Consider the following 18,994-nt stretch of genomic DNA (forward strand, 5'->3'; position numbering starts at 1 on the left):
TTACTTTAGAATGTTTTTGTGTATAGTATTTAGGATCTCTGAAAAATCTCATTTTTTATTTTATTTCTACTGTGGTGTAGTCTAAATAGTATGCATGCCCAAAAGATTCTATGTTTAAAATGAAAAATCTGCCATCGGTACTCTTACAGAGAGACAATATTACATTAAAGTCTAGGGCAGGTCATTCCACTTCTGGTGAATTGCACTTAGTTTCATGTAAAAATATCAGCTCTGTTCAGGAAGGTAGATTACACCTTACAGATTACAATGGCCTCAGAAAGGGTGGTTTACAGCTTGTAAAGCACTTCTGGCTGTTGTAAATATCACACACACAGTGGTCACATGACTGCATTTCAGGCATTTGGCAATTGGCTCGCATTTATGACTGGTTACCAAGCACCCTGTGATCATGTGATCCTTGTTTGCAATCTTTTCTGTCAACTTCCCTAGAAACTCAGTGGGGAAGCTGGCAAGAATGTTACATTTGGAGGGGATGGAGTGGAGCTGAAATTCTTTGGAGAGAATAGCAGGAATGGAGATGAACTCTTCAGGATTTCATCTCTATTTCTGCAGTACCTCAAAGGATTTCCCCTGTGTGCACAGAGGGGAACTGAGCTTCTTTGGTGGGCTGCAGGAACATTTGAGAGCAAGAGCTACCTGCCTTGCAAAGCTGAAATCCTCCTGGCAGGCAGCTCTTTTACTCAGTCTGCTTAATGACTGCTCAGGAGTGCCAAGATTACAGTCATTGATTGAAGCAGTCATGTGGACATCTCGCTTAATGATCGTTTCCCTCAATGACTGAGATTCCAATCCCAATTATGGTCATAAGTCAAGGATAGGAAGATAGGAAAAATGTGCATCTATTTGGCAGCAGGTAGGGAAGGGAAAAAGAGAACCAATAGTTCATCAGTTTAGAAACCAGAACATGAATTCTAATCCTGTCTTAAGCATAAAGCCATCTGGGTGACCTTTTACCAGTCACTCACTCTCAGCCCTAGGGAGAAATCAATGGCAAATCACTTCTGAAATCTTGCCAAGAAAACTGCAGGGTTAGGGTTAGAGCCAGCATTGATTCTCAGGATAGCAGCAACAAAATGAGAGGGAAAACTTAATTCTGAAGGGAGTAATAAAGTATAGGGATATGTATTTCATTGCTTGTCATGTCTCTTAGAAACATTATTTTGCCACTGGGTTATAAAATAATCTACTTTTTATTATCAACCACCAGGCTATAGATAGTCGAGATTCAGCAGCTATGGCACTTTACTCCCAGTGCTTTGCCTGGGTTATTAAAAAAATCAACAGCAGAATCAAAGGCAAGGATGACTTCAAGTCCATTGGCATTTTAGACATTTTTGGATTTGAAAATTTTGAGGTATGTTCCAAACATTTATATGTAGCTGATGCTTTTATGCTTAAACATCATTCTTTTTCCTCTTGCATTACTTGACTAAGAATGTCAGTTACTAAGTATTGCCTTATGATTTGTCTTTTTCCAGGTTAATCGTTTTGAACAGTTCAATATTAACTATGCAAATGAAAAACTTCAGGAATATTTCAACAAGCACATTTTTTCATTAGAGCAATTAGAATATAGTAGGTAAGAATTGTTATATGTCATTTATTTTCACTGATAATATTCAATATATCTTGAATATTTGCGTTAATCCATTTGTTTTTCATTCTCAGTTTAGTTCTTTTAGAGATTTGATTCCCCATAAAATTAATTGTAGCATTATTGTAAGGATGCATGTTTTCATCCAACTTTCTTTTGGACAACAGTTTGTGCAATTTAATAAAATCTCTTTCTTGGGTGTTCTTAGAGAAGGACTTCAGTGGAAAGACATTGACTGGACAGATAATGGGGAATGCTTGGATCTTATTGAAAAGGTAAATGTATAACTAGTCTAAAATTTAAGGGATTTTTTTTTGAAAATATTGATTTACTAATAATTGTTTACCTCAAATTATAGCGTATGTCATGTGATCAGTCAAATGTTTGAAAAGTGTATTATTTTTTCACAACTGAACCTCAGATTTCACCTGATCATATGTTTTTAATTCTTGTTTATCAATACATAGGTTTCAATTTGTTCCTGGGTCACAGTTGTGTTCCCCCCCCCAGCTCTTTTTGATACAAAAATGCTTATTTACTCCCTTGTCTTTTTAACCAAGAGAATCAAGTACATTTTGTTTACCTTTATTATAATGTCTAAATTGACTTATTATCTAGAGTACCATGGTCTTTCCTGGTACATTTTCCTCTAATTGTTCAACAGTAAGTCTGTCCTGCCAGAGGATACAAAGGCAACTGTGTAATTTAACAGTTGTCTTAAAACTACTATGGCGCACCACACGGATATGGAACTTGGAGACACAAAAAACAATCCCATGTTCCCTTTCCTTTGCCCCACATTGAAAAATACATAGTGTGCCACTTATGTCATAGTGCTGCATGTTTCCTGTTACTGTTCCATTTCACGGAATGGGTGTGTGTGTGTATACATACATATATACTGTACATACATATACATATACATATACATGAAAACAGATTAGATGATAGAAGCAGTGTTACTATCCAAACCCTGACCCTTTTCTACATAATTGAATTATATACTATATGACAAATATATATACCAGGGGTGAAATGCTCCCAGTTCGGATCGGATCACCTGACACGGTAGCGATGGAGGCGGGTGGTTTGGAGAACCGGTAGCAAAAATCCCTGCCCCCCCCCCAATGCCCAGCTGAGCCACGCAATCATCAGAGGCTTTTTTTTTTAATTTTTAAAAGCATTTTTTCTACAACCTGAAAAAATACTTTTAAAAGTAAAAAAAAAAAAAAAAAAAGCCTCTTCAGAGGTTGTAGAAAAAATACTTTTAAAAGCCTGTGATGATCCCAGCTGAGTTGCCTGATTGGCAGAGGCTTTTTTTCTTTTAAAAGCCTGTGACGATCCAAGCTGAGTTGTCTGATCGGCAGAGGCTTTTAAAAGAAAAAGAGCCTCTGCCGATCAGGCAACTCAGCTGGGATCGTCAGAGCCTTTTGAAAGCATTTTTTTACAACCTCTTCGCTGAAGAGGTTGTAGAAAAAATGGTTTTAAAAGTTTTTTAAAAAATGGCCACGCCCACATTACCTCCCCACCAAGCCACGCCCACAGAACCGGTAGTAACACATTTTAGATTTCACCACTGATATATACATATATATCCCACTTACACAACATAGAGAGAAAGAGACAGAGACAGAGAGACAGAGAAAGGGGTGGAAAGAGAAACACGAACAATATGGGGTCTACTTAACATATTCTTTTATTGTGTCTTGATTGCTTAGAAACTTGGTTTGTTGGCTCTGATCAATGAGGAGAGCCACTTTCCTCAAGCTACGGATAACACCCTGTTGGCAAAGTTACACATTCAGCATGCAGTAAGTAATGTTCTTTTTATTTGTTTATAAATTCCCTGAATTTCAAATACAATGCTAGTGTAAATTTTGATAGTTAAAATTCTTGGTTTTCACTGAACGAATCTATTTATTAAGTTAAAATGTTTATCTATTAATTAATGCTTGAAATTAATAAATCAAGATATTTTGGTCAATGCATCTTTAATTTACATCTTTCCTGAAAGATAATTAGTTTTATACAGTGCCTGTATAGCCATTAAGTTTTAGAGCAATGTTTAAAAAATCTAATAATTAAATGTGGCAGATTTTTTTAAAAAAAATCATCTTTCAGCAAGTTCTGAGAAGCATGGTTTGAGAGAAGATTTTCCCTTTTTCTATATTTCATTATTTATAATTAAACAGATTTGACTTATTTTTGTTCTTCTTATCAATAGAACAATCCTTTTTATGTGAAACCAAGAGTTGCTATCCACAACTTTGGAGTGAAACACTATGCTGGAGAGGTAATCTTTCTTTCCTATGTTTTTTGAAATTCTTCCAAATAGTGTTTCAGGAGCAGCTTAATTTTGTCTCACAACAAAATTACAAATTAAAAGAAGCTTTGAGTTATGTGAGAGCCAGTTTGGTGTAGCGGTTAAGGTGCTGGCTAGAAACAAAGAGACCGAGTTCGAGTCCTGCCTTAGGCAAGAAAGCTGGTTGAGTCGCTTTGGACCACTCACTCATTCTCAGCCCAACCAACATCACAGTTGTTGTTGTTGTGAGGAAAATAGGAAGAGCAGAAGTATTAGGTATGTTTGTCAACTTCAGTTATTTATAAAGTAATAATGGTATAAAAATTAATAAATAAATATTTTTCTCTTCCTTATGATAGTGCCTCTGTGAGAAATGTTAATAAGACAGGTTAAAAATTATTCTTTTTTATACTATTTCAAACAGGTTCAGTATGATGTAAGAGGAATTTTGGAGAAAAACAGAGATACTTTTAGGGATGATCTTCTGAACTTATTGCGAGAAAGCAGGTATGCCAGTAGTGTAATTGTAGATCCTGACCTTGTTAAGATGTTGAAAACAGAGGGTTGAGAAAGAAGGGAAAAATGTAGAATTTAGTTCTAAACTATCTTTTTTTTTCTTTTAGAATATATTTGAAAGTACTGCATTTCTAAAGAGAAAAACAAAGATAGTAGATTTGCCATCATATGGAGTTTATGTTTCTGGATATATTTTGATTAGTCAGATAGATGCCAAACCTTTGTCTTTCCTAAATGATGGAATGGAGTTAATTTTATGAATGGCTTGCCAATATTATGCTATGCTGCAAGTCAAGGGAATGGGCTTTTTGCTAGAATGACATTCAAATTCTACTTTAACTATTTTTACCTTTCTTCCAGTTCTCTGTAATAACATGGCATTTTAAAAGATATCCTGAAGCATGAAAGATATCAGTCGTAATGTTGACTTAGTGATATTCAGAAGAAAGAACCAAATGTTTCTTGATTTAGGGAGTGACCACATTTGATGAATCCAGCTATAAACAATATCTGTTATGCATTTCATTGGGAGTGTATGCATTTGTCATGCACAGTTTTTCAGAGTATTTCATAAAACGTACTTAAGGTAGCGTTTGAATGTCATTCTAGCAATAATTCATGAGAACTTTCAGTACAAAATTTTGGATAGTGAGAATTTTGGGGGAATGTGTAAAAAAATTGTTCTGTTTATGAAAAGTGGAACCACTTAATAAAATATTTGGCAAACTTAGGTAAATGAATTAGATGTCTAAATGCATGCAGATATATAAATTAAATAAAAATGCAATAAAGATAAAAGCTTACACATTATAAGTTATGTTGAGTTAATTCTTAAAGATGCAACCCTAAACTGAAAAGCAAACGGAGTCTCTGACTGATATGCTTTTCATATTTATTGTTTAGGCTTCTTTATTCCTCTGAGTGTGGTAGGTTTTCCAAGACAGACAAATGCCAAACAAGATAAACGCATAACTATAGCATAATTTGTGAAATAACAGCATGTGAAGAGACTAATATAACAGCAGACACACAAAAATGTTAAAATAATTTCTTGCAAAGGATCCTAATATCTATAATATAGATGTATTCCAAATGGAAGTTATTTTATATTAGAGTTTGATGTTAATAAATTCATGGTTATTAGAATAAAACAAATATTTATTATAAACATTCAGAATCTAGATGAGTCTTTTATCATTTGTTTTTAATCCCACATTTTGCTCTTTAATAAAATATTACACAATTGTCAAGGTTCCAAGTAACACCCCCAACAAAAGAAAACTCTGAGTCTTGAGGTTCCTCAAAGTTCCATTTTATTAGAGATGTCATATTGGCACATCTGGGAAACCCCGAATCTGAAAGCTTCCAGGTTTTCCCCACACAAATAAAAATCCAAATCCCTGCCCAGCACCCACACATCCATCACACGGCCCAATCAATGCACCGTCCCAACTAGAGATGCCTCCCAGTTACACCCCTCCAGGTGCAAGGCAGAATGTCCTTGATTCCCAGAGAGAGGAATGTTATTATAGCTATATATCTTCCCAGCTCCATACAATCCCCCCTTCCAGTTTCCCACAGCACTAAATGTGGCAGGCCTGAAGGTCCAATGAAAAAGATGGCTTCCAGATCTGACAACATTCTTTACACAAATAATGTAAGGTACCTTGAGCACTAGTTCTAACTAGTTGTCTAAAATAAACAAACATAAAATTAGTTTTGTTTGTGCCTTTTCCCTCAGAAGCTCAATACCATATTCAAAACATAATTGTTCTTCAGAGATAAGTAACACATATCCTCCAGATTTTGCTGACTAACCAACTCATAGAAGCTGTCACTATTGGCCTGGACATTAGATGTTAGTGACAATTGAGGAATGCCTGGAGAACTTCAGATTCTGTTGTATTTCTGCTGTAGTTGCCTGAACTGTGAGATGGGCAGCAAATTAATTTGATAAATAAATAAAAATATTTGGTCATCCCATCAACAGGGTCAAAGAGGTTTAGTTAGTTTATTAGTCCATTGCAGTAAAAACAGCAGAGACTTGTAGCCTCTTAAAAGCTAACATAAGTATTATGGCATATGCTTTCAACACTATGTGCCTGTTCAGTTAAGATAAGGAAGTAGTGTAAAGTTAATATTTATAAGCACGAGAAGCATACCCTTGGGATATACAAAATGTGAATATACAAAATTACACATTTAATGTAATATTGCATGACAGGGCAATGGTCTCATCTAAATGCTGTGTTCTCTGTAATGTGCTAGCAGTCTTTTTCTGGTCATTGTATATTTATTTTGATTCATCTCTTACATTCAGAGGAAATAATAATAATGATAGTACCTTAGTCTGTTTGGTGTCCAATTTTGAATTGTCAGCCATTTCAAGCAGGCAAGCAGTGGGGAAGTATCAATTAAAAAAAGCAGCCATATTTTTAAAGGAAAGAACAGTCCTTGTATAATAGGCTTTACTTTGGGTCTTTGTTTTCATTACTTATTTAAACATTATTTAAATTCCTGTTTCAGCCTTGATTTCATATATGACCTATTTGAGCATGTTTCAAGCCGCAGCGGTCAAGATACTTTGAAGTGTGGGAGCAAGCATCGGAAGCCCACAGTCAGCTTACAATTTAAGGTTGTTTTTTTCATCCACTGAGCTTTTCTAGACATTGTGTTTTGTAAATTATTGTTGCCTAAATCTCCTATCAAATCACTTTCACTTTAAGAAAAAAAATGACTGTTGTCTCCAGCTATGAATATGGGTTTTTTTCCAGAATGTTTTCCTGATCATTTAAAATAAAATATTTATTTCTTGGCTGAAACCAGTTGTTCACTCTTTGTTTTCCTAGTTGGTTTAATGCCATGCATAATCATCAATAGCCTTCCTTCTAAGTGTAAGCCTGCCATATAGATAAAGCAGACTTTTTTAGGTTTATCTCTTGATAAAGCAAAATCTGATATTTTATTCTTGGCAAGTTCTGTGGGCAAATATACTCTGCATTAAAAAAAATCTCCGCCCTTGAGAATCAGGAGCAATTTAAAATTGTTTTGCACTATAAATTTTATAAGTGAGAATTAATTTAAATATTTAATGTATTCAATTCTGAATTTTAAGGCCATTGACACCATTCACCAGATAAGGATAAACGCATTACGCATAGGGTAGCAAAATTGATTTTATCTGTCTGAGGATTAATTTTACTTTGTCATAGAGTTTATTTTAAAAAAAGTGTAAGAAAATAATAATTTAGTTTGCACACTGTGCCAGCAGGTGACGCTATTGTGATTATTAGGAAAACTGCTGAGATGATTTGGAAATTTAATACTTCCCTTGCTTCTTTCTTTCTCTCTTTTTAGGATTCGCTGCATTCCTTAATGGCAACATTAAGCACATCTAACCCATTCTTTGTTCGCTGTATCAAGCCAAATATGCAAAAGGTAAGCTTAAGATTGCTTTTACCTTGGATCATTCACCATGTATCTATAGATTGCTATCATAGATACAAATCATATCTTCAGGGACTGTTTTTTGCAATTAGAAAGGTAGGACTCTATTCTAATACATTACATATTGTTTAACAAGCTGGCAAGTTCCTTTTATCTAAAATATTTATTTGCTGGTGTGTTTCAAAGTTGTGTTCCCTCTAAAGGTTATATACATTAATAGAATCTAACAAACAACTGATCACAATAATTGGCATAAATAATTTATCTTTATAAAGAAGGTGCATAATTTTGTAGTTTATACTAAGTGATCTAGTAAGACAGACATTAGAAAACATTTCCAGAAATATTTAACTCAGAAGTAAGCTCTATTGAGTTTAGTGCACATTATTTCAGATTGTGTATGTGTGTGTGTGTGTGTGTGTGTACCAGTTTCCAATAAGCAAAGTAAATGGGGAAGATGGCAGAAAGTCACAAGTTGTAGTCATGTGATGTGCTTAACAATCCCAGGTGATTTGCTTAAGCCTAGCCAGAACTGATTTTGTAAACCAAGTGTGGTCATGTGATGTTTTACTTTATAACTGTGTTGCTTAGCAATGGAATTGTTGGTCCCAATTGCAGTTGGTAAATGAGGACTTCCTGCATATGATTCCATTCAGAATGTAGTGGTTATTAAAGCAACCTTAAATGTACAGTTTTTGATTAATTTTCAAATAATATGCAAACAATATATGTTTAGGTTATAATATCTGGGCTTCAAAACTGGAACCAACATTAGATGGAAGCAAAGAGAGTTTTTTTATACCCCTCATTCTTTCCAGGGTCATTTTGATTTTTTTCAGCCTAGATATTCAGCCCATATATACATTTGTGTAAATACTTAAGGATTCTTTTGTAGTCCAGAGAAACTGTAATTATATGAATATAAACCTATGTATGTAAATGATTCAGAGATCATTCTAGAACAAATGAAATACTTTTATGATTTTTCAGGAAAATGCCACTGTGGTTCTTCTAGAAATTATTATTTTTTAAACTTTTTTGCTAAATTGCCATATTCAATATTATTGATTACAATTGTTAGATGTTGAGGCCAATGTTTTCCAAACGCAGTAATTTAAAAAGTATGGGAGAACTAGAAGAGCAAAACATAGTACATTTTCCTTTCTCCAAGTCTGTGTTTTCTAAATTTAAATTTTATTTCTTATGGAATAAACAGTTGCATTTCCCTAAAGATCATAGTGGGAAGGTCAGTTTTTGAGAAGGTAACAGACATGGTTTTAGAACCATTGATATAAATTATTCTTATTTACCTTGAGCTTAATGTCAGCTGTTGAATCCTGATTTTGGTTATTATTACTTTCCTGGACTCTTCCTAGTTGTACATGCTCTGTTCATTTCTCAGTTCAGTTGTTTTCAAGTTCTTTTTCCTTCAGTACATAAGCCTTTGCCCAACTATTATGGTCAGAATAATGAATCAGAGCACTGCAAACAAAGTTTCATTTACTCTAATAAATGAATTTATCAGATGCACGCTATAAATATCTCGAGGAAAGTAATGTTGTTTTCTGCTCTCATTTTTTTTTCTGAAAAGAAAAATCACTACAGGAAATGATAACAAAAACTCTCCCTCTTGGCTTAGAATGGATGACAGGTGCAAGGCTTAATAGGAAGGAGGCCATGGTGGGATATGCCATTCGTGATAACTACCTAATCTAAAGGAAACAAGGCTAGGAATAGGAATAGATTGGATTCCAGGGGTCCCAGTTTTCTGAATTTGGCTCTCGATATTTTTAAATGGAAAAATACTGTGTGTTAAGGCAAAAAAGAATGATGGGAAGGTTGTCTAGTTGTCAAAACAGGATCTAAACTATACTGGTACCATTGTCATGTATTACCAGTATATCAAGTTTAAGTAACGTTTGACATTTACCTTTCAAGATGATTCATCTGTCATGTCAAAGCTTTTATGAAGAATCACATTCTTAAACATATTAGAGATCATTTATGGACAGTAAACGACACGAGACAAGAATCCTGCTTCTTTTTTCCTCAAATACACAAGAGAGATTGTGATGAATGCTTAGTTGTTGTTGCTGTTGTTATGCATATTATTTACCTGTTTTACTGACCAAAATTTTAAATGGCTCAAAGTTTTCCACTATCAGCATGTTTTAAAATACCTTTTTAAAAATAGTTATCCTATTTCCATTATTTTATAGACAACATCAATATTTTTCCTTAGGATGGTATCAATATTTTTCTTGGAGATAGAGTGTAATCTTACATTATAAAGGTTTGCCCAAAAAAACCTCTCCAAAACATTCCAGCAGTGGCTACATATGAATATTTTTATTGAATTATGCTTTAATTATAGCAATAATATTTAGACTTATATGGCACTCCATAGTGCTTTACAGCATGCTCTAAGTGGTTTCCAAATGTCAGCATATTGTCCCCAATAATCTGGGTCCTTATTTTGCCTACCTCGGACGGATAGAATGCTGAGTCACCCTTGAGCTCTGTCAGGATTGAACTCTAGGCTGTGTGCAGAGTTTGCTTGCAATGCTGCATTCTAACCATTGTGCCACCATGGCTCTTATAACTATAGTGAAACTATAGATATGAAATCATTTTTCTTTATTTAATCAATGAGCCTTAAGATTAATCACAGTTTGTGGAGTTTGGATGAACTAAAAAATGCAAACTTTTCCTTCCCTGTTGCTAGATATGAGAAAGCACAAAAACATGAGGCTTATTAATAGGAAGGATGAGAGCAAAATTGGTGTAGTGGTTAAGGTACTAGACAAGAAACCAGAAGACCATGAATTCTTGACCGACCTTAAGGTGGGTAACCTCGAACCAGTCATTGTCTCTCAGCCCTAGGAAGGAAGCAATTTCAAACCACTTCTGAAATCTTGCCAAGAAAATGGCTGGGAGTTGCCAGGATTTAACAGTGATTTGAGGCGTTCCCCACCTATCTTTCCATAGAATATATGGATTTTTTTTAAAAAAAAGTCATATACAGATACAAGTTTTAAATTATATTGACAACCAGGAAGCATGACCTGACCAGATTTGTTCTTATAGGGACTTCTCATTGTGGGAAGAAAGAGACAGCTGTTAGTGAATGAAGTGAGCATGTGGCAATGTGTGTATTGTTTCCTTCTGCTCACAACCTTCTGAAGTACATATATAATTGTGCTGCACCGTGAAGCATTTTTACTAAAGAATCAGGAGTAGGAAATATCAATTGGAGAGACAGATATGCACTTGGAAAAGCAATGAAACCACACTCAAAACTTCAGAAAATGTATGTGATCATAGAGCTTTTGCTATAAAATGACCATACTTTTTCTGTATGGTCTGTATCCTTCCAAGAAAAAGACTGGTTATGTATTCACATACAGAAATCTCTCTGTTGGGATAACGCTTCCATTTGCATCCTGGAAAATGTAAAATCTGATATATGGCTTAGACAAATATTGTACTGCCCCTACCCCCCTACTCCCCATTTTAAGATTGTTGGATATGCCCTTCTTGCTTGTGCTGCTCATGTAGATTGTGTGATTTGGATGCAAGAGACTGAGGAAGTACAGGAAATTCTAGTAGCCACCAAGATCTTGGAGAAATATTTTCAGCTGCCTGTCAGTTGCTGGAACAGGGTTGACTTCAAAATTAAATTATGAAAGCTCTAAGATTGAGCAACATTTTTTAACTTGATAAGGATCTATTTGAGAAATTCCAAGCATAGTGAGCAATTTAAGTCTTTTGACCTTAACTGAACCTGAAGTCTATAATCCTTACAATATGCAGTAACGTTCAGTCATTTAATTTAAGGTAATTTTATTAGAACAGTGTACTTTTAAAATTCTATATTAGAAAAATGTATATCATGCTAATCCAAAGGTATAGTATAACTCATAATAGATTTTTTTTAAATTACTACTATGTCCATCATGGCAACTTACATTAAAACATTTTGTAGGTTTGGCATATCTCTGTTCTCTAGACTAAAAGTTCTCATTTACTGCCTACAGGAACCTGCAAAACAGATGTCCCCTAATAGCATAAATTTTCACTAATGTTTCTCGTTTTTTAAAAAAATAATTTAACAAAAGCATTTTCCCATGGGAAGGCTTCTTCATAATCAATTCCATAATCTTATTTTGAATTTATCTGGACCCTTAGTCCATTTGTAATTTGTAAAAGTTTTAATCACCTTTTGCTGTTTATTTAAAAAAAACAAAAACAAATTAAGTTCTTAACCCTATAGTTAAAACTTTCTTTGGCTAAGGATTGAAAAAAACTCACTGTCAGGATATGACTGGAGCCATATTGGAGCTTCAGTGTTGCCACTCACCTTTGCTGTCAAATTTGTCCAGTCAAAGGTTTCCAATATCTGAAAAACAGTTAATAAGCAATTCCTAAAAGGGATTTGAAAAAGAATTATGTGAACATGATATCCTTTCAAAAGTGCTGACCATGATTTGAGCAAGAAGGTTATTCCATCTCCCAAAACTCTTAAGCCTGCTAGAGACCACTGTCTTCTGGTCTCTTTGTAAGGAGCAGCAGTCTAGAGCACTTGTGGGTGATATCAAGTCCTCTCTTATTCTGGATAGGAATGATTGAAGAGCTGATCTACCCACCAGCTCTTCATTGAAGTTGTCAGCTCTGTTATTTTTTGCAGAGTTGTCTTCTGTTCGCCTTTTCTTTCTCCAGAAACCCTAGAAAATAAACAGAATAGTTGAACAAACTGAGTAAATTCTCACTCATTATTCTTCAGGTTCACTTAATTACTAAAATTGATGGAGTGTTATTGATATTATTCACTTTTGAGTTTCTGCACTGGGGCATAATCACAATTGGCAAAATTACTACTGAAAAATTCAAGCAAAGGAGGATAGAAAGACTATCACTACCTCCTGTCCAACATCATGTTATTGTAAGAAAGAGGACAGGCTACAATTGAAACTTGAAAGAAATAGAGGTAGACTTGAGAACTTGTATTTGCAAACCTTTGTATTTTCAAGCTGTGTAAGTATTAATGTTTTTCTTCTTCTGAATACTCAAGCAAACAAAAAATAAATCCTTGTCAAGGATTTCTAGAAAGATGGCTTAAATTCTAAGTGGATTCTGTATGTAGACATGGCAACAATTCAGGGAGATACGAAGGCTGATGATGAGAACTTAGAAATGGAAGCACAATTGGAGGGCAATTTATTTCCTTGCAGAGAAAATATTTAGAGTTCCTATCCCCTATACTAGATTTTGTTTGCAAGCATATTGTTCATGTCTTATCACTGAAGGCCTCTAAAGAATATATTTGTTTTCAACATTGTTCACATTTTCAGCACTCATAAAGGAAGATTAGTGCCCACCCTCCCTCTGGAGTCTTGATTAGAGCAGTGGTTGCTCTTGAGCCAACGGTGGCCAGGCATGACTTCCTCTGAGCAGCAGCAAGAATGAATTAAAAGAAACATAGCCAAATACATCACCATGAAACTTTCCAAATACCAGCAATCTAAAGAAAGCCTTGTTTTGTGTGCAAGTCTCAGTGCCTCTGTGTGAACGTGTGCTTAGCATGTGCAGCTGCTGCGGTTAGAATTGCATTTTTTTGTCATTGATTAAGAACTAAAAGAGGGAATCATTTCAAGAAAGAAAGAGAAATCTCTTAATAGATGGATACTGGCAAGGTCATCTCCTACAGATACAACTTTTAAATAATATACTTTGAGGCCACAGTCATAAGGCAAATAGAAGTAGGTTGTAGCAGGATCATTTCTGTTTTAAAAATAAAATCACTTGATATTTGTGAAAACTGCAGTCTGGCTATTTAAGCGAGTTTTTAAATTATTTGCTAGAAGACATAGAAAAATGGAAGCGTTAAAAGCAGTGTTCTCCAGTCTTTCCGGGTTGGCGGTCCGGCACGGGGGAGAGGGGGAAAAGAGGGGATGATTTTGTGCGAGGGACAGGTGTGCATGTGCATACAGCTTCATTTGTGTGAGCGGAGGACGTAAAGACCCACCGGTCATGTGAGAGGCACTGTGAATGCCGGCGGCCACTGCTCAAGCACTGGGGCTGCAAGCACTGGTGCTTGATGAGTGGGATTACAAATGCCAGTGCCCACTGCTGGTGTGAATCAGGCTGTGCACGCGCACCAGCCCACCATTCACACCAGCCTCATTGTGAATAGGCCGCGGCCTGGTAGTGGACTGTGGCTCACAGGTTGGGAACCCCTGCATTAAAATATACTTTTTGTGCACTTTTAGAAAGTGATAAAATTATCATAATTATGTGCCAGGCAGTTAAATTGTATACCTTTATAGTAATCCCATATAGGTATGTATAATATTTGGATTTCAAAACTGTATAAAAGTTTTAGGGAAAGAAAGGAAGGTAACACAGAAGGGCACAGAATTGAAAGAATATAAATATATATTCTAAATAAACTCATTTTATGCCAGTTTCTACAAGTTAAAATTACAGTATTTTTATAATGTTTGTAGCAAATGTTGATGGTGCACATTAGTTGAATATGAAATTTCAGGCCCAGTTGATAAAAACAAGCAGGAAGGACATTGTAATCTTACTTGACCTTGCAAAAAAATGGAGATTGGTTTTTATTTATGGATCTGGTTTTTGTTTTTGTTTTTTATTTCCTTCATCTTACTTATGTGAGTGTTTAACAGGGCTGGAATATTTTAAATATGTAAAATAGAAAATAAAGTCTGTCAGTTAAAATTTGTCTTTTGAAAGAAAACTATTTTGAATATTGGAACTGTTTAGGAAGAATTTGAACTTACCCTCTTTTGTAATTCTTGACATAGTTGCAAAAGAGAAACTACTTTGTCCAATAAAGTTATTTGTTACTTGTTATATTTTCATTAGATTCTAGCTAGCAACAATGTTTTAAATCTATAAATTAGGTTTTCAACCTAATTTCTCTATTGAGAAAGACATTTATAATTAAAGAACAATTTATGCTGATAAAATGGAAATACAAGAAAGATTTATTAAAATTCTATCTGGCTCCTCCCAGAGCAAATGCAAGATTTTTATCTTAATTGTGTTCATTTAATAGATTTATTAAGTGGAAATAACTAGTCTTATTACAGTTGTGGAATTAAACTCATATCTGATACAAAAATGAATTCCAGTCCTAAGTATTAAATAGACAGAAAGACCTAGTGACTCCAATCAAATGATGAATAAAACTTAATTTAAGTTTCTATCATGCCATGATAGAAACTTCTCTTACAGCATATGTCCTAGACCAAGAGAGTCTTTCAGACAGTCAGTCATTCCTTGGTTAATTTGTGACTTGACAATGTGCTCTACACAGGGCTGTTCTTGAAGACTACCCAGAAACTTCATTTGGTCCACAATACATCAGCAAAAGCAGCAATGTGCATACCTCAGTATTCCCATGTAATGTCTCTGCCATACTAACTGCACTGGTTGCCAGTTTGCTTCTAGGTGCAATTCATGGTACTGGTTATTATTTATAAAGGCCCAAATGGCATAGTTAATACATGTCTCCTCTAGCATCTGCCCAACAATTTGATCCTGTAGGATTAATGTACTCTGGGTTCCTTTGATTAAACAATCTATCAGATCCAGGAAGTATACTTTTTTATACAAGTGCCTGTCATTTGGAATAAGCTTGAACCCTAAATCCACATGACCCCTCCCCCCCCATTCTGCTATTGGCAAAGGAGAGTGACACAGCTAGCTTAATTCCATCTGATCCATTGTACTTGTTATCTTTTATATTTTGTTGGTTTTATTATATCTTTGATTGTTGCGAGCTGCTCAGAGTTATTGGGAGTAAATGCAAGTTAAATTTTTTATTATGGTTGGTTGCAGTGAGCCAGATGTTTAGACAGGATTTGGCATCTTTAATCAATCTATCGAGTCCTTCTCAAGGATCTGGGTTAAGCAGATGATGTTGTTTAATATTATTTAATACTAATGTCAAAGTTATCATCGCAAGATGTAAGCTGTTCCAGGTAAAACTGCCTTTTGCAATTGACTGGTGGTGATTTTGCCAATGCCGGTGGTGTTCAGATGGTTTCCAGATGTTTTGAGATTGCACCCAAGATTGGTAGTATCATTGCTTTCTTTTGTCAGTTCTACCTCTATTTGCAAGTATTTGCATTTGTGGTTTCTCCAGTTCTTTCTGTTCTATTCTGCTATCTCCAAATATTGCAATGTTCACTATATAGAATTTTATTTTATTTTTTTTGGTCTTTCTCATCAACAATTGTCAAGTCTGGACTGTTGTATGTCAGGTCCTTGCATGTTTGAATTCTAAAGTGCCAGATCACTTTAGCTTATTTATTTTCTATTTGCTTTTCTATGTTTTGGTTCTACCAGTTCCTACTTGCAGGTAAATGGTATTTCTTACAGATATTCCAATGCACCATTGTTGTTACTTTGTCATGCCACTGTTTGTGATCACTCTGAGCAATTTTGCACCAGTTAACTAGATGGTCCCGTTTTTTCAGATTCATTGCAGAGACAACATTTGTCGTCTGTTGGCTGTTGTTGTGATGATAATGATGAAAATGATGTTTGCAAGGCAAACAGTGGGGGAATTTGTTATTTGAGTGAGTCAGACCAAGACAAGCAATGGACATTTAGATAAGATTATAGGTGGAGTCAGTTTCAAGAAATAATGGTTCTGTTGGGAACAGGATTGAGGTGGTTAAGCTTGAAGAACAAGGTAGGAGCAGACAAAGCAGATATGAAGTTTTCAGTCTAAGTTACAATATAAGACAGTTGTCAGTACTTCGTATCTCTAGAGAGTTGGCAAGGGCCTCTTACCTTCCATGACCCCGGTTACATTTTTTTCTAGGCCATCATTCCAGGGAATGCCAGAAGATTGATTGAGTTAGTGTATAATTTCTTACAGTTCTCCTGATTTAGCATCAGTCTGTGGTATTGTAGAAAAGTAATGGGTGACTAGACTTTATTACCCAGCACTGCTCAAAATAAATCAATCAAAGTCCACTGACTAAAGAAGCTTTAAAAAGTCATCTTCAGAGCTGTAATTAACCAACCCTGCTGCATAAAATAGATACGGGCTAACAATGTTCAAGCTTCCAAGTTAAGTGCATTTCACCAGCCAAGAATGGTAGTCCACCATGAATTTGAAAAAAAACATGTTGGCTTCAGCTTCTGGGAACTGGAGAAAGGTGATAATCAAAATATTTGTTTGGTGCATTGATCTTCCTGATCACAATTTATGTAGAATTTGGAAGATGCTTCATTACATAGCAAGCTCTGCCAGCAAGAGAAAAAAATCTTATATAGAATAATATATATGATCCGAGGGAGACCACTGTACCTCAGATAGCCGGATGTGAGTCCCTTTTTGTGAAGTGGGGTCGTGGGGTGCAGATGGGTCTGTTGATCACGTACCTGGCTCCCTGCCACATGGCAACGACCATGCCCGAACTCCTCAATGTTATAGCCGAGGTGGCGGCTGATACCCCCAGACTTGTGGTCATGGGGGATTTCAACCTGCCATCCATCGGTGAAACATCTGAGGTAGCTCGGGAGTTCATGGCTTCCATGACAGCCATGGACCTGACCCAAGTAATTCACGGCCCTACTCATATGGGGGGACACACTCTGGACTTAGTTTTTATCTCTGGTCAGTGGTTGAGTGGCCTTGATATAGGGGATGTAGATATTGAACCCTTGTCATGGTCTGACCACTCACTCCTTCGACTTGACTTTCTGACCGCCGTACCCCGTCGCAGGGAGGCGGAGCCAACCAGGTGGTTCCGCCCCAGGCGCCTGATGGACCCTGATAGGTTCCAGATGGAGCTTGGGCCATTTCCTGAGACTCTAGCTCATGACTCAGCTGATGACCTGGTGGCCGCCTGGGATAGGGCGGCTGCCGGGGCCTTGGACCGGGTCGTGCCTTTGCGGCCTCTGACCCGGCACCGAACTCACTTAGCTCCTTGGTTCTCCGAGGAACTGAGGGAGATGAAGCGCCGGAAAAGACGCCTAGAGAGCGGTTGGAGGGCCAGTCGTTCCGAATCTGACTTGACACTGGTAAGGTCTCATATTAAGACCTACCTAGTGGCGATAAAAGCGGCAAAATCTAGCTATTTTGCCGCTCTTATCGCGTCATCAGATAACCGCCCAGCCGCCCTGTTTAAGGTGACCCGCTCCCTTCTCCATCTGGGAGTGCGGGAGGACCCCTTGCAGGGCTGAGCTGAGGATTTTGTACAGTATCTGGATGATAAAATAACTCAGATTCGGGAAGACTTGGCCGCCGACTGGGTTAGTTCAGACGAGATGACTGAGGCAGGCCTTGAGAGTGTTATCTGGGAGGAGTTCGATCCCGTGGCTCCCGAGGACGTGGACAGGATCTTGGGACGGCTGAACGCGACCACATGTTTATTGGACCCGTGTCCCTCCTGGTTGGTGCTGGCTTCCCGGGAGGTTACACGAGGCTGGCTCCAGGGGATTATCAATGCTTCTTTGAGTGAGGGTGTCCTGCCGGCTGCCTTGAAAGAGGCGGTGGTGAGGCCTCTCCTCAAGAAGCCATCCCTGGATCCGGCTGTTTTGGCTAACTATCGTCCAGTCTCCAACCTTCGCTTTATTGCGAAGGTTGTTGAGAGTGTGGTGGCGCGACAGCTTCCCCAGTACCTGGATGAAGCTGTCTATCTGGATCCGCTCCAGTCTGGCTTTAGACCTGGGTACAGCACGGAAACGGCATTGGTCGCGTTGGTGGATGATCTCTGGAGGGCCCGGGATAGGGGTTATTCCTCTATCCTGGTCCTATTAGACTCTCAGCGGCTTTTGATACCATCGACCATGGTATCATGTTGCGCCGGCTGGAGGGACTGGGAGTGAGGGGCACCATTTTGCGGTGGTTCTCCTATCTCTCCGACCGGTCGCAATCTGTGTTGATAGGGGAGCAGCGGTCGACCCCAAGGTGCCTTGTTTGTGGGGTGCCTCAAGGGTCGGTCCTCTCGCTCCTCCTGTTCAACATTTATGTGAAGCCGCTGGGTGAGATCATCCGTGGTTTTGGGGTGGAGTTCCATAAGAACGCTGATGATACTCAGCTGTACATTTCCACCCCAGACCATCCCAAT

The 18,994-nt window shown here is 37.0% G+C and overlaps 1 protein-coding gene across 1 annotated transcript in view; it reads left to right on the forward strand.

The window, feature by feature from the left end:
• The window catches only part of MYO10 (myosin X), a 103,304-nt gene that overhangs the window by 34,539 nt on the left and 49,771 nt on the right, over positions 1-18,994 (forward strand). Inside the window, exons 11-18 of the mRNA XM_070940766.1 lie at positions 1,229-1,375; positions 1,500-1,600; positions 1,824-1,890; positions 3,334-3,426; positions 3,840-3,908; positions 4,342-4,424; positions 6,960-7,068; positions 7,791-7,871. Of these exons, the coding sequence (XP_070796867.1) occupies positions 1,229-1,375; positions 1,500-1,600; positions 1,824-1,890; positions 3,334-3,426; positions 3,840-3,908; positions 4,342-4,424; positions 6,960-7,068; positions 7,791-7,871 (750 nt within the window). The remainder of the gene's footprint in view (positions 1-1,228; positions 1,376-1,499; positions 1,601-1,823; positions 1,891-3,333; positions 3,427-3,839; positions 3,909-4,341; positions 4,425-6,959; positions 7,069-7,790; positions 7,872-18,994) is intronic.

Source organism: Pituophis catenifer, unplaced genomic scaffold (assembly GCF_029215685.1).
Source record: "Pituophis catenifer annectens isolate HBS135680 unplaced genomic scaffold, rPitCat1.0.hap2 SCAF_3, whole genome shotgun sequence".
In the NCBI taxonomy this organism is placed as follows: domain Eukaryota; kingdom Metazoa; phylum Chordata; class Lepidosauria; order Squamata; family Colubridae; genus Pituophis; species Pituophis catenifer.